Genomic DNA, 15762 nt, shown 5'->3' with positions numbered 1-15762 from the left:
ACTCTTTTTTCACTTACTCACTCATGAGTGTAAGCATGTAGCCATGGTGAGTCGAGTTGCAAAAAGAGTAAATACGTGAATTGAAACGAAAATTTGCGTTTTTTTCTTATTTTTTATACTTTTTTGTATTTGAAGCAATATTTTAGTGAAAAGAACCTTATTGCAACCAATTGGCAATAAAATAAATCAATTTAATTTTTTTTTGCAAAATTTCTCAAAAAAACGGCAAGGGGTAAGCCTTATGAAATTTTCGAGTTGAAATTTTTTTTAATTTTTTTCTGATTTTTTATTCTTTTTTTAATTTAAAGCATTATTTGAGCGAAAAGAAACTTATTGCAACAAATTCGCATAAAAATATATCACATTTAAAAATTTTGCTAAATTGCTCAAAAATGAGGAAAATTTTACATTTTCTCGAGCAGGGTAAGGAACATGGTTTCTCGTATAACTTCTGGCACAGACATCTGAGGGCATGGCCGTCCTAGAAGAAAATGTAGCCATTGGTGCCATATATCGATCACAGGTTAAAGATTGGCGATCCGTTGGATACCGACAGAGTTATAACCAAACCTTGGTGCATAAATGAGCCTTATGGAATTTTCTAATTTTTATTTTTTTATTTTTTTATAATTTTTTATTCTGTTTTTTATTTAAAGCATTATTTGAGTGAAAACAAACGTTTTTGAACCAATTGGCATTAAAATAAATCAATTTTATTTTTTTTGCAAAATTTCCCAAAAAAACGTAAGGGGTAAGCCTTATGAAATTTTCGAGTGGAAAATTTTTTTGAAATTTTATTTTGATTTTTTATTATTTTTTTAATTTAAAGCATTATTTGAGTGAAAAGAAACTTATTGCAACAAATTCGCAATAAAATATATCACATTTAAAAATTTTGCTGAATTGCAGAAAAATGAGGAAAATTTTACATTTTCTCAAACAGGGTAAGAAACTTGGTTCCTCGCATAACTTCTGGCACAGACATCTGATGGCATGGCCGTCCAAGAAGAAAATGTAGCCATTGGTGCCATATATCGACCATAGGTTAAAGATTGGCGATCCGTTGGATACCGACCGAGTTATAGGCAAAACTTTGCGCAAAAATGAGGAAAATTTAACATTTTCTCAAACAGGGTAAGGAACTTGGTTCCTCGCATAACTTCTGCCACAGACATCTGAAGGCATGGTCGTCCTAGAAGAAAATGTAGCCATTGGTGCCATCTATCGACCACAGTTTAAAGATTGGCGATCCGTTGGATACCGACCGAGTTATAACCAAACCTTGGTGCATAAATGAGCCTTATGCAATTTTCTAATTTTTAATTTTTTTTATTTTTTTATAATTTTTTATTCTGTTTTTTATTTAAAGCATTATTTGAGTGAAAACAAACGTTTTTGAACCAATTGGCATTAAAATAAATCAATTTTATTTTTTTTTGCAAAATTTCCCAAAAAAACGTAAGGGGTAAGCCTTATGAAATTTTCGAGTGGAAAATTTTTTTGAAATTTTTTTTTGATTTTTTATTATTTTTTTAATTTAAAGCATTATTTGAGTGAAAAGAAACTTATTGCAACAAATTCGCAATAAAATATATCACATTTAAAAATTTTGCTGAATTGCAGAAAAATGAGGAAAATTTTACATTTTCTCAAACAGGGTAAGAAACTTGGTTCCTCGCATAACTTCTGGCACAGACATCTGATGGCATGGTCGTCCAAGAAGAAAATGTAGCCATTGGTGCCATATATCGACCATAGGTTAAAGATTGGCGATCCGTTGGATACCGACCGAGTTATAGGCAAAACTTTGCGCAAAAATGAGGAAAATTTTACATTTTCTCAAACAGGGTAAGGAACTTGGTTCCTCGTATAACTTCTGGCACAGACATCTGAGGGCATGGTCGTCCAAGAAGAAAATGTAGCCATTGGTGCCATCTATCGACCACAGGTTAAAGATTGGCGATTCGTTGGATACCGACCGAGTTATAGCCAAAACGTGGTGCAAAAATGAGGAAAATTTTACATTTTCTCAAACAGGGTAAGGAACTTGGTTCCTCGAATAACTTCTGGTACAGACATCTGAGGGCATGGCCGTCCAAGAAGAAAATGTAGCCATTGGTGCCATCTATCGACCACAGGTTAAAGATTGGCGATCCGTTGGATACCGACCGAGTTATAGCCAAAACTTGGCGCAAAAATGAGCCTTAGGAAACTTCAACTAATTCGCATTAAAATAAATCAATTTAAAATTTTTTGTTAAATTTCCCAAAAAAAAAGCTAAGGCCTTAGGAGATTTTTGCCGAGCTTTTTTATGACTCTGAAATGAGTTGTTAAGCGAGCTGACTCGTAATAAGGACTCATTAACTCTGAGTTGACTCACTAAAAAGAGTTGTTATTCTCATCTCTAATTCCTACGTAGCAAGGACTCACTATCCGGCTACGAGGTAAAATTAAGTTTAGTAAGCCAGAAATTACCTTATTCTGGGTCGTTAAACCAAGATGAGAGAGAGAGAGAGATGATGAGAGAGAAGGATACTGTCATCATACATCATAGCCGGAAGAATTACATCACAATGATTGTTTTTTTTTTTGTTAAATATGTTTTCACACCCAAAATATATTTACATTATACACATCGCTATCGATCACGATCAGTCTAGGTTACTGCAACAAAACACTTACTGAGCACAGTTTTCATACGGTATCTATAGTAAACTTATCCATCTAATCCTATTGTGAAGCATGCCGGCCAGGGGCACACGAAACAGAAATCACCCTTGCTAGTAATGTAATGTAGTAAACGTACTGTGTGTCCTCACTAAACCAACAGTCGGGCACGCAGCATCACCACAATCGAATAAGCCGCTTTTTCGAATCGGCGGAATGGTGGACATCCGGAAGCTCAGCCTTTCCGTGCACACACTAAACACACAAATGCTCACACATATAAGCGAAAGAAAATACACTGATAAGCGTTTCGTTTTGCGGTCAATATACACACGCCTCGCCACGCTGCGCTGCCGTCAGATCGGGTAAATCCAAAGCATTAGGTCTAGGACGCGGCCAACGATGAGGGGCTTTCGGGGTTTTGGTTGTTTTTTTTTCGAAGCGTCACATGCATTTAGATACGTTTCTTTCGGTTCGGTGAGAGTATTTTAAGCATCGTTACGACGGGCGCTTCGAATGACAGCGAGATGATAAATGCAAGCACGTACGATGACACCACTTGTCCCAGGTAAACGGTGGTCTGTGGGGAATGGAAATGCAATTAACCGTTTTGTGTTTGAACTCTGCAGCAACGTTCGTTTGGCTACAAAACACTTACCAACGCATTGGGAGTCATGTGAATCGGCGAATCAGACTCTAGGGCGAATATTCGGTTGATAATTGGATGTACCAGATAGGCGCAGTACGTGACGCGGGAGAACGGATACAGAATCGGAGTGGACAACAGCTTGTTAACCCATCCACCATAGCCCGACGAACAGGCTACGATGACCCATCCACATCCAATGGCCCAACCGGTATGGCTGAGTGAACTGTACGCTGCTGCGGCCGTTTGTGTGAGCGTCGTATTGTACAAACCGAACAGCAGATACAGCATCATCATGGTGGATGTCACCCAACCGGAGATTACTGTCAACTGTAAGGGAGAATCGGAAACCATTCATTATCTGAAGGAACTGGAATATCCGCCAATACACCACCACATACCAAAGACATCTTGATTTTGCAGTTCGTCTTAAACAGAATCCATCCGACGCTCATGCCCACCAGATACGGTCCCAGGCGCGTCCAGGGTTTGTCGTAGATCTTATCAAACAATGCGAATGGATCATCCGCATCGGGCATGTGATTGTTGGAGAAGGCAATATAGGCCGTAGTTGCCCAAGCCGATACCATAAACACGGACATCATGGTAGCGGCAAATTTGAAGTGCCGCACGGCAATAATCAGAATCAACGCACCGATGATGTAGAACTGTGTGTCATCTGCCAAGTACCAACTCCAAAGCATACACTGAAAGATTGTAAAATTTGTATTACATTAAGAGGTTCGTTAGAGGCAGAATGAACTCACCATCTGCTCCACTGGGAAGAGTGTGTTGATGTACAGAATGTTACGCCACCAATACTTTGGACAATTGACGTGATCCTGAGTCGGTGGCTCAAAGACGGAGTTCTGTTCCAGATAGCGCATCACTACTTCCACTACTCCGAGTACGTACAGGTATGGGGCAGTTAATCTAAAACGACAGTTACCCATTAGATCATCCCCAATTCTTCCAGTCTCCTTTCATATCACTCCTTACCTGACAAAACGATAACCAACGAGACCGAAGAAGTGGAACGTGCCGGCCGTAAACTCACTCACACCTTTGGTCAATTTCTCCAGCTTGCCTTTAGCATTTGTGCGGAAATAGATGAACGATACGAGGAATCCACTGATGAAGAAGAACGTATCTACACTGTAAGCGCCATTCAGTACGATTTGGAACAGGAACTCCTTCTCCACCACCTTGCGCAGTTCCATGTTGTCGGAGTATTTGAATACGACGATCATTGTGTGGCCTGCAGGAAGTTGCGTTAGTTAAGTCGAACGTCATTGCAACGCTTTTCCGAGTGATCGACTTACCCAGAATAACCCACGCCATTGAAATGGCCCGAAGTCCATGGATCGAAGGGATGGTATCGTTACCGACATTCTTGTCACAAATCGCCTTGAAGTTGGTCACCACCGAGAAGGATAGCAGCAGTTCAGCCCACAAACCTGAAAAACAGGAAACACAGACAGACAACTCAGTATGACCGTACGACCGCATCTCGTCATGCCGGTTAGGAAGGAACGGAAAGATTATGGGGAAAGTTCTTGAGAGCGTATGGGAACCTTTGCACCAGCGTTCATTAGCAAAGACTTGTTAACACATGAATAGTATATACAGCATGGTTACATTTGTTAGTGAAGCCGTCCAGTAAATGCCTAACCAGCGTTCGGAGATTCCGGTTTTCGCTTGCGCACACAGATACACGAGACGGAGACGATCCAAGACAAGGATCCGACCGGGCGGAACTTACTCAACTTGGTTTCCTCCGTTGCGGTCAACTCCACGGCAAGGTTCTCATCGGAGTTGTTATTGTTAACGCTCGTCGGTACCCGGATTACGGTGCAGTTACCTTTGCCGTTCTCTTCTGGCTCGCGGTGCGTCAGATCGTATGTCGTGCAGCCCAACCCGTTCGTCATGTCGCCGGTCAGCTCCTTGCAGTAGCTCTTGATGCGCATCTTGGCTTTGTAGCGACGCCGTAGAACAAGATCGTAACCGGTACCACTGATCAGCAGGATGACCACGATCACCGAAAAGATGCTGTTGCGCAAAAAAAAACGGAATATATTGGTAACGGTTTTTAAATTCAAAAAGACATCCAAAAAAAAGCTAACATACAATAAGATCCGGAAGGTGAAGTCATCCCAGAGTGAAAAGTTGTTCAGTGTAGGAGAACGTACGCCAACCAGTTCCTGCTCAACGTGTCGTCGGCTTATGTCCAACTTAAGCAGTGTTTCTACATCGGCAATGCTGCAACCACTCGGTAGGCAAAGTCCCACAACGACTGTTCGAATCTGTAAACAAAATTAGATTGTTGATCAAACAATTACGGATTTCGACGAACGGTCCCCAACGCGCAAAACTTACCGCATTGAATGATTCGGTACCGTTGATTAGAATTTTTGCCATATAAAACCCAGGCACAAAGGGTGGATTTTGATGCTCCAATTCAGACGAACCGAGGAAGTTCCCATTGATGTAGGTAATGTCCGTATTACGGCCCTTCTTCTTTGGTGCAGGATCAGCCCCACTATCGTTCTGATAGATGTACGAGCACTGATCCATCGAGCCCGTCCAGTAGTTATTACCCCAGAAGAATCCTTTCGTATATTTGCCCGACGAGTCATCCACTGTAAAGGAAAGTGAATAGCTGTAGTTACACCTAACCCAACTAGAATAACGATGTGTTCATTATTTGAATGGTAATTTTAATGTCACTCCTAAAGCAAATGAACGTTTTACGAGCTGGAATCTCTCATCAACAACTTCATCATACTCATAAAAGTATTATCTAATAAAAACGACCACAATAAACCCGGTTGATCGATGGATGGAGCCACACCTTACCTCTAAAGGCGAACCTTGAGACATCTAAATTGTGCCCATCATTTTACTACGTAAATCAATCATCTCCCGGGGGTGGCAGGAATACTCAAAGTACTCACCTACCTACCGTACCTTCTCTTTAAAGCTTAAACTCTGCCCTCTAGCCTCACCGTGACACCCTACGCAAGGTGAAGGTGTTTATCGAGAGGACGGCATGTGACACTAAACGGTCACTCTTTATCGCCATCAGACTATCCTTGCTCATTTGGCTTCCGTATGGTCAAGGAGAGAAAGAAAGAGAGAGGTATTATCGTAATCAATTATAAACGCACAAGGAAAACACCTCAAGGCTTCCACTAATTGTTAGTCCGTATACTTAAAACGAAAAACATATGGAGCTATTTAAGTTGCAGGACATCGGCTAAGTTAGACGGTGATTAGCATAGAATTAATTTAGATTAATTTAGCAAATCAAATCCTTGTGGTTCTGAATGGTGGTAAATATTTAAATTTTTTTTTCGCTTGTGTGTGTTTTGAGTTTAGTGTTTTTGGTGAGTGCATAAAATGCACAAAAGAACCATTTGTCTTTGGTCCGATTAGCCTTGAAGGAAACATCTTGATATGAAAAAAATGGCAAACGAACATTTCCTTGAATATTTTGAGTAACAGGAAATATTCAATCTTTAAAGCATCACATAAATTTCTATTTCCAAGCTCTTAAGGATTAGTCATGATAACAAAAATATCACATCAGGAGAAGAGTCAACGTAACGCCACATATCCTGGATTAGTTTTGCTATATTTTGGGTCTTTGCCAACTCTAAAATTCCCATTTTTTTGCGCTACGAGTCAACAACCGCCGCGGAAGAAAAAGGTCAACAAGTTTCGCCAATCATTCAACAGCTAAAGTGTCCGTCTTCTTCCGCCATAGGAACTCTTATCATTGTCTTGCGTTTGTTTCCGGCGATGCAAGAGGCAACAGTTAATTCTACATCGAATCGAAATATCGGGAACATCTTAACAAGTTTCAATAGTTGCTGCTGATTTCCTTGAAACAATTGTAGCCCGTAGGCCTCGGAACCATCCCGAAAGAACTTTCCCGAAGCGTTTTGCTACCATTCACCGACACTGGAGCTGAATGTGACCTTACTTACTTAAAAATCCTTTCACTTTCCTGTAAAAGCATTCCAGTGGAGATCATTCTCCGGGGGACCTTCGCGCCGGTAGGGCCTTGAATGTATCCATTCTTGAGCGAATTGTCGATCCTTACGCATCGAATGCGTCTTGAAGTATTGAAATCTATCGACACAACACAACCCGTTCCACATATACAGAAGCCATACAGCGGTCGATAGATGGAATTCTGATGTAATGCTCCCTGTCCCAGTAAGGCAGCGTACGGCAGCATAAATCGGTCAGGGGAACACATTTCAAACACTTTCGTTAGCCAACCCGATACGATCCTGTTTTTTGCACCGGTGTGCCTATCAGACGGACCATACGGTTGGCATAATCGACTTCATCTCCGCTCCATCGTCGGGGGTTTCCCGTTTTTGATTGCGTGTCTATTTTCACTATATATATTTTTTTGTATCATTTCATCATCGTGCTCTCCTTAACCGCAGCGAAAATCTGTCGGTCGGACGAAGCAGGGAAAAGAAAAAGTTCAAACATCGTGTTGCGCCAAAATGCAAAACAGCTGTGGCGTTGTGGCCTCACAGTAGGCCTATTACGCGACCACCACTGACCCATTTATCAGCCGGTGCGGTGTTTTGGTGAACCTCTAGCTAGAGCTGTGACTTATTAGGTCTCGTCGTACGGTTCCCAGTTTGTGTCTGGGGTGGGAATTAGCTTAGCTAAGAGCATGGTAATTTGGAGTTTGTTTCTAAGATTAGCGGTTTTCAACTGTCCGCAGACCGTCGCGAACTCGACGCAACCGCGTACGACAGTTTCAATAATAATCGATGGACAGTGTATCAACAGCCGCCTGCCTTCCATGCTGCAGCCTTCGAACTTCGTACGATCATCTGTCCCACCATTCTGCACGGTGCAACGATAATGAGACTGTGAGGCCTTTCCTTTACATAATCCATCCACACATAACGAAACACATACAATGAATGACAACGGTTGCAATCGGGATTTTTAAGAAGGAAAAAATGCACAAATGCAACTCCACTGCTGGCACAGAGCAAGAAACTTTCGAAAGATCACATGTGCCCTTAATGGTACGGTTTTATCTTCTTGCTTTCCTGTACCGTCAATACATTCGAGAAGTATCAACTCAAGGACGATGCGGTAATCAGCCTCGAATGGTGGCGCTGTAAGTATCTGGCGGGAGACAACAATTTTCGGGCGCACAAAAACGGGGTAATCCGGGGTTTATCAATTTTTTTTTGTACAACGACAATTCTCACCAGATGACGTGAGTTTAATTTCCATCCATCTTTCGAAGAGGACACCTTACATCCGATGAATCCTCATGCACATCCGAGCTAACATAAGAAATCGGGAAGAGCAACAATACGATATTTCGGCTGACATTGAAATTTCCAAGAAAGGGAAATTGAAATGGGACCAAAAGTAAACCGAAAGCGACGAATTTCGGATGGTAAGTGTGTGTGTCTCGAATGCTACATGGAATGCACAATGTATGATCATACGTGTCAAAGTCAAATTGTCCACATACGCCTGATGGCGTGACCCATTGTTTGGTGGATCATTCATTCGGTGAGGATCGTTATGTCGCCCACTTTCCAAAAGGGTGTCTTCCCTAGATGGGGCCCGGGATGGAGGCGGGGGGAAGGACCTTGGATGATGACAAATATTCGATGGTAACCTCCGATTAACGGGAACGTGAGCCAACGTCAATCAAAAGCGTTTGCAGCACCCCATAGACTTAAGGCACACGAGACACGGGTCGGACATTAAATTGCATGGATGTCGAAAATTTCATGGCCATTGGGTTAAATGTAATCGCCGCAAGAAAGAAAGCATTTTATGCGATTTAATTGTGCGCTCGTGCGCTCGGGCGTAGTGACACAGATCGGAGCGAAGACCGAGCGTTAGTGACCGTTTGCTTTTGCAACGCGTCTTTGTGCAGTTTTGCCGAAATTTCTCCCGAGGCTACGAGCTCTACTTGTGGCACGGATTAGAGATGCTGTAGGGAAGCGCGTTTAAAAGCGAGAGGTATCATAAACATTACATTATAATATGTTGGATACAAACAATGGTAAAGTAGCATAAACTCGTTAAGTTTCATTCAATAAATTAACATAATTTTACGCGCTTTCTTGAATACGTTGGGGAGCTTTTAAAGAGATTCAAAGGTTTACATTGTTAGCCCTTCAGTTTGTCAAGAGCGTTTGGTGCTGGCGAAAGAGCAAAGGTCGCATGAGATCTCGCTTCACCGTACAAGATGATGATGGTGCAGCCAACGTATCATACACGCAACATCTCATCATCATCATCATCATCAACCCACAAACCAGCTCGCTGGCCCACTAAAATCGTTCGGTTTCAGCTGGTGGCTGGTGCCAAACTCGTGCTCCCAGCCGACAACACCACCTTTAAAACAATGACCTAAATTTTGACCATACTGTTCGTCTCTTTAGCTATGCTCGGTTTACACTCCATCCACGTGTAATCCTTCTTGTGGCCATCCCCCAAAAAAAAACCACAATAAAAACGAAAAAAAAAATGTTGGAATCGGCAAGTAGTCTTGCAGTTACAGGTTGATTGATTGAAAAATGCGAAAATTAAATTAAAACGACTTTAATATTGAGCCGCGCTTCTCTTCGAACACGAAAAACTTCAATGCGCGAGCACAAAAAAACAAGCGACGAACCTCGTCAAAAATTAATTATTTTAATTAAACAATTTTATTTTTCACCTGTTTTAAAAAGGAAATATTACTTTCTACAATGCAGTGATATGCAGGTTGAAAAGTTGCTTTTTTTAGAGAAAAAAAACCTCATCCTAATACATTCGATACGTAAGTTTTGTCTACCCCATAGCCTTAGGCATCCACGTGACCTTCTTTTAGCGAACCAAAAAAAACACAACTAGGAAAGCCTAACCGGACAGGATGACCGGTACGATAACAATGCTAGTCGCTTTTGACACGGGGGTGTTACTTGTTACCATCGTATCGACAATGACAACGATGTAAAATGGAATGAACGGCCGTTAATGGCGCACCGTCATCACCGTTGCATCACTTTCCTCGTTTTGGGGTAAAGCGATGCGCAAAAAAAACAAGCAAAACGATCGGGAGAGAGAAAAATGGATACGAACGAATGGGCGGTAAAGAAAATGCACAGAAACAGGTTTTCCTGTAGCTGAAACGCATCCTAAAAAAACCCTCCGATGGTCAATGCATCGGACACACACAAAGTGCTGCCCTTCGATTTGTCTTGGCCCCTTGGATGAAGGGATGGGAATTGTTTGTGTTTCACTGTCATAAACATTTCGCCACACACAGAAACGCGCACACCTTGCACAAAGGTGTCCCCAAGGTGTACGGTACGATCAGCTCGTGGCGGCCCCGATCACTCAAGGGTTAGCGCTGTATATGCACCGAAAGCACTCTCCTTTCGTACTTTCGTTTTCACTTTTCGTATTTGGATGTGACGTAATATGCGCGCACGCGGCTGTGCTTTGTGGCCACTGGCGCTGGCTGGGAGCCAGTGCAGGGAGAACAGGGTACGGATGGGAAGTTCGGAGTAGGTGGCACGCCATACGAAGGGAAGGAACAGAATGATGAAGTGAAGTGAAGGCTTGTGGAGTGGGCGAGTGAAGGGAGGTGGCTTTGGGGGTTGGCACTGTTGTGCCAAGTCAAGCGTATTTGCCCCGTATGCAAGCGTAGCCGGTGAAGAAATCGATTCGGGGGGAGGGTGGGGTGCCAGTGGAAGGAGCCGTATCTGTTGTTACGCATTTGCTATTACGCGCGATCGCCGCCCGAGCGCCGATTGAGTCAGCGGCGAGAGAAATTATGAATTCGTTTATTCATGCTATATAGCCGGGGTGGCCCAAAAAGGGGGGGGGAGATATACGGAATGGCGAAACATTTTAGCAGCTGTGCAACGGTAGAGAAGGGTTGCTGAAGATGGGTCCAAAACATGCCAAATGTCAAACGCTCTCAAAAATCCATTTCTGGAGCTTGAACTTCCAAACCGTATTGTGCCATCACGCACTATGGATGGTCAACTGATCGTCTTTTTTTTGGGGACGACAGGTGCCCGAGATTAATGCAACTCATCAACAACAAGGAAGAGACCAGTGGTACAATGGCGGATCAAATACCGCTGACATTCAGTAAGACTTCAACTACTAGGAGGAATGTGTGTGAGAGAGAGAGGGAGAGAGAGGGCTGGGAAGTGGAAACACTAGTTTCACTTTTTATGAACGATCAGGTTTGAACTTCAAATTACACCAAACAGGCCACGGAGGGCAAAACTGTCCCCGAGCAAAGGTTCACGATATAGCGGAAGACATAATGTTGTTTGACCACATGTTGATCACAGACATTCATAGTGGAAAAATTTTGCAACAACAAAAAACTCTTTCTTGTGCTGGAATCGTGTCGTTACGAGTATCACACTGGAAGACACAGTGTGAAACGATCATTATCTCAACAGGACAGAGTACTCCGGAAGCGTTCTGAGCACATCACAAAGTCCTTGGAAGAAACCCGTTTTGCGGTTCACACCAAAACAATAAAGACACAAAGAAAGGTGAGCACAAAATTCACAATGCAAATTCTCAAAGAAGATATTATGAATATTCCACCAACGGGCATTAAACCGTTTCCATCAGTAAATCGACTAGAGATGGGATAGATTTCAGCTGGGAATTTCAAACGTACGCCACTTCCATTGTTTGGGAAATGTGCAATTTTTTCCAGCATGATGAAATTTACCCGAAGAAAAAACAAATCCCTCAATTAACATCGGCTGTCCATGATTAACCATGCCACAAAACCGTAACACTGCGTTTGGTGAATGAGGACAGCATTACTATATTACGCCATCAATATTGACTAACGGACAGTATTACGCGGCATGACAATACCAAGGGAAATTTGTTTGCACCGTTTTTAATCTTCCTTATATCATCCTCTTGCGGAGATGATGAGTTTCGTAATGTTTAACCTTCAAGGATTGAAAAACGTTTTTATCAAACATTTACTTCCAAATCAATCACTCGCACTGAGAATCCGTGATTCAATGCACCAACTTAACCTGTGGGAATTCTTTCGTATGTAAACGACACGAAAACCTGCTTTTGTGGCCAACCTTGACAGCAAGAATCGGAATCATTATAATAATTACTCGAACTTTATGACCCACACGAGCTCGAGCTGTAAGCACCCGTCGAGCTGTTTTGTCTTGCACCCTGCTCACGTGACGTTACATCGAGCCACGAGAGGCAGATAAATCGCATTTTTTCGGGATCCCTCCTACGAGGACACTCCTCAGTGGGGTGGAACAACTGTGCGGAACAAATAGGCAACAAGGAAGGCGAACTGTTTATTTGGCTGCGCGTTGAGTCGCATGATATTCGACGATGACGACGACGAAGTTCCTGTGGTGTGTTTTTCTTCCTCCCTCCGTAAATGTCATTACCACTTTATCCCAGTATACGAATAGTACACTATTGACAGTGAATTCCCAGCAGCAACAGCAGCACACTAATGGGCGATCCAAACAAACGGAATGCAAATAGCGCCATCAGTAACCGTGTGCCTTCTAATGGAACGAACGTAGTATTGAGGTGCTCGATCGATCGTACCGCAGAAGAACGTGCATTATGTTTTGTTTGTACGGTAATCATCAGCTTCCTACTAAATACGACCCGAAAAAAAGACGACAACAACGCTATCGATACTCCGTTCGATTGGATAAAGTAAAGTTCAGATAATAAGCCAATCGATCACAACGATCGTATGGAGTCACTCGTCGTTGGTTGAGGTAATTTAGTGCTGCAACCTGAAGCAACTTTATCTTGACATGATTGCCTAAGCAAAGAGATTAATAACCAGCTTGAGTCCTTGCCTCCGATACAATCCTTCGGTCGAATGATGCAAATGACAACTGAAAGAACAGCAAAAAAGCATAATCGATCGTTCCATAATCACCACCCGGCTTCAGCAGCCAAGATGCGATACAGTGAGCCACTTGCGTAGTTGCATCAAGAAATCAAATCCAATCGACCCTAATCGTGTTTCTCATATAGCCAAGGGCTATATGTATACCTCGCAATAACAAACTTAAACAAACATAGAAACAAAAAATGGCAATAACAATCCAACAACACACACAGAATCCACACAAATCTGTGCGAAACACCCACAGAAGAAGAAGAAGAGGGGAAAAATCGAAGAAGAAAACCCCCATTCTCAATGGGTTGGAAGCCAATTCCGATTGAAAATATAGTTTGTTCACGAAATTATGTAAGCTTTCGCCATCATTGCCACTTCGCCAACACCCCCCCGTTCCTGGAGGCTACACTCCATTGCACCACCCCCTCCGAAGGGGGGGGCGGTTGCATACACGTGTGTGTGTTTTTATGTGAATATCAAGACATTTTCATTTTCGTTTTTCTTCGAGCGCATACAAACAAAACAACACGGAAAGAGCGAACGAACCAAAGAAAGAAAGAAAGAAAGAAAGACAGTCAGTTGATCCTCACCATGGCCTGAATAGCATTTTCCGTGGGGGAGGGTGGGAGGGAGGGTTGAGAAGGGAGGGTTGAGAAGGGAGGTAGTGTTGCTGTTGGTCGATTTGTTGCTACATCAATGCTACCAATGCCGTCATTATGACATTATGCCACAAACACCCTCTCCCTCCCCCTCGCAGGCCGCCTGTCTTTTGCATAGTCGCCGAGTGACTTAAAACTGCAGCATTAACACTACCTTTTTTGGGAAGGATGTGTGAGTGAGTGAGTAAAAGGGCATATGAAGAAAAACCATCGCATAACAAACGCATTCAAATGAAGAGGGGTGGAAGACACATTTGAAGCCAGCGGAACCAGTAGTTCGATGCGCATCATTACATGCGTTACAAAGGAAAGAACGCAAGAAGGACGTACTGTCGCCACGGATAGCGGACAAGGAAATTGACCGCTTCCTGACCCACAAGAAAAAAGCGGGTAAGCAAAACAAAAAATTAAGTCAAATCCAAATAAAAAAAGAACATTTAAAAAAATTTAAATACTACACTTATGTTTTCGTTTCCCCCCTTTTATGCGGACATAATGTTACATTCGTTTGTAACAAGAGTGTACAAGGTGTACTACTAGTTGGTGGTACTAAATTGACCGAGGTCACATTACCATTTCCAACTGCTTATGCTTACGATTGTTGTCACAAGGCGTTGGTGGCGTTTGAAATTCTTCGCAAAAAACGGTAAACTCACTCTTTAACGCCCACAGCTTCTCCGTCTGCAGACCCTGCAGATACTGCGTCATCTGATCGCCGCACCGTCCACTGAGCCGGGACCGTAACGTACTCCATCCATTGGCGATGCGTTTGATGTCGAACACGGTTAGCTTTTCCTCGAGCAGTATTAACCGATCGAACGAAAAGTTGATGCTCTGATCCGTTGCTTCCGTTGCTGCCACGGATACATTCACGTCCTGGCCGCCTGTCTGATGGAGCAGCGTACCGAACAGTGTTAACAGCAGCAGAGGAGTTCTCCATCCCCACCAGATCCGATCACGCTTCATTTTGAATTCTATTTTGTATTTGTCTTCTGGTGACACTTTGTTCGATTTGGCACTAACTGATTCTGCTGACGAATCGCCACTTATCACTCACACAGCATCCACCACCCACGGCATGGACAACCACAAGTCGAGTTGAGACACTTCTTCTTACACACGGTTTCCGATGATTACACGAGCAACTTTTCTTTCGTTTCTGTACCTTACGTTTGCGATCCTTCACTTTAGCACGGACCACTTGCCGGATTGAAGCGTGGAAATGGAAAGAGATTGTTACAGTATTACACAATCGGTTTGGGGATCGCTTTCGTGGTGTGTAAACATTGGCCCCAAAAACAGCCAAAAATGGAGAAATAGACAAGCCCCAAAAATACGATCACTTCATCCGCTGATAAAGATAAACTTCGCTTATTCGTTGCTCATCGACATGCGTGTTGTAATCAATTTCAAACTACCACCAAAAATAAAACTTCCCCAAAATTTTTATTACACTTTTACACACAGACACCGATCACACTTAAATCTACTAAAATTCTCTTTTACACCATTTGCTGCACTTTTTCGATTATCAAAAAAGAGGATTTTACACAATCGTATCCTTCACCCCACCGGACCTGGGGTGATGCTGGAAAGGGTGAACGACGGTGAACGACGGACGGCAGATAGGAACCGAGCGAACCGGATGCACAACCTGCACGCCCGAAGACTGCAATCGTAATGACCACGCTGGGTCGAACTGAACCGCGCGTTTGCTAGTGGCGGCGTCGATGTATGCGGTTCGTAACGTAACGCACGTAACGTTGTGCGATACGATGCTCGGTTTTTCCCTTTCTCCATCGGGCGATGGCAGTTTGTAACACCGCCTTAAGGACGAGATCGTGTGCTTGTTG

At 43.0% G+C, this 15762-nt stretch overlaps 1 protein-coding gene across 1 annotated transcript; it reads right to left on the bottom strand.

Annotated features, from left to right (window-relative positions):
* Window positions 1–2567: 2567 nt before the first annotated feature.
* LOC125762360 (nose resistant to fluoxetine protein 6) lies at window positions 2568–15612 on the bottom strand. Its single transcript, XM_049424344.1, has 11 exons — window positions 15460–15612; window positions 14566–15109; window positions 5690–5952; window positions 5441–5616; window positions 5076–5362; window positions 4636–4770; window positions 4313–4571; window positions 4081–4246; window positions 3715–4020; window positions 3326–3643; window positions 2568–3247 (listed from the first exon to the last, which is right to left on the bottom strand). The coding sequence occupies exons 2-11, from the start codon at window positions 14873–14875 to the stop codon at window positions 3122–3124; spliced, it is 2346 nt and encodes a 781-aa protein (XP_049280301.1). The 5' UTR covers window positions 14876–15109; window positions 15460–15612; the 3' UTR covers window positions 2568–3121.
* Between the last annotated feature and the right edge of the window lie 150 nt (window positions 15613–15762).

This window comes from Anopheles funestus, chromosome 2RL, assembly GCF_943734845.2.
Source record: "Anopheles funestus chromosome 2RL, idAnoFuneDA-416_04, whole genome shotgun sequence".
NCBI lineage: Eukaryota > Metazoa > Arthropoda > Insecta > Diptera > Culicidae > Anopheles > Anopheles funestus.
Note: the sequence above shows the minus strand (reverse complement) of the source record. Positions and strands in the feature narration are given on the sequence as shown.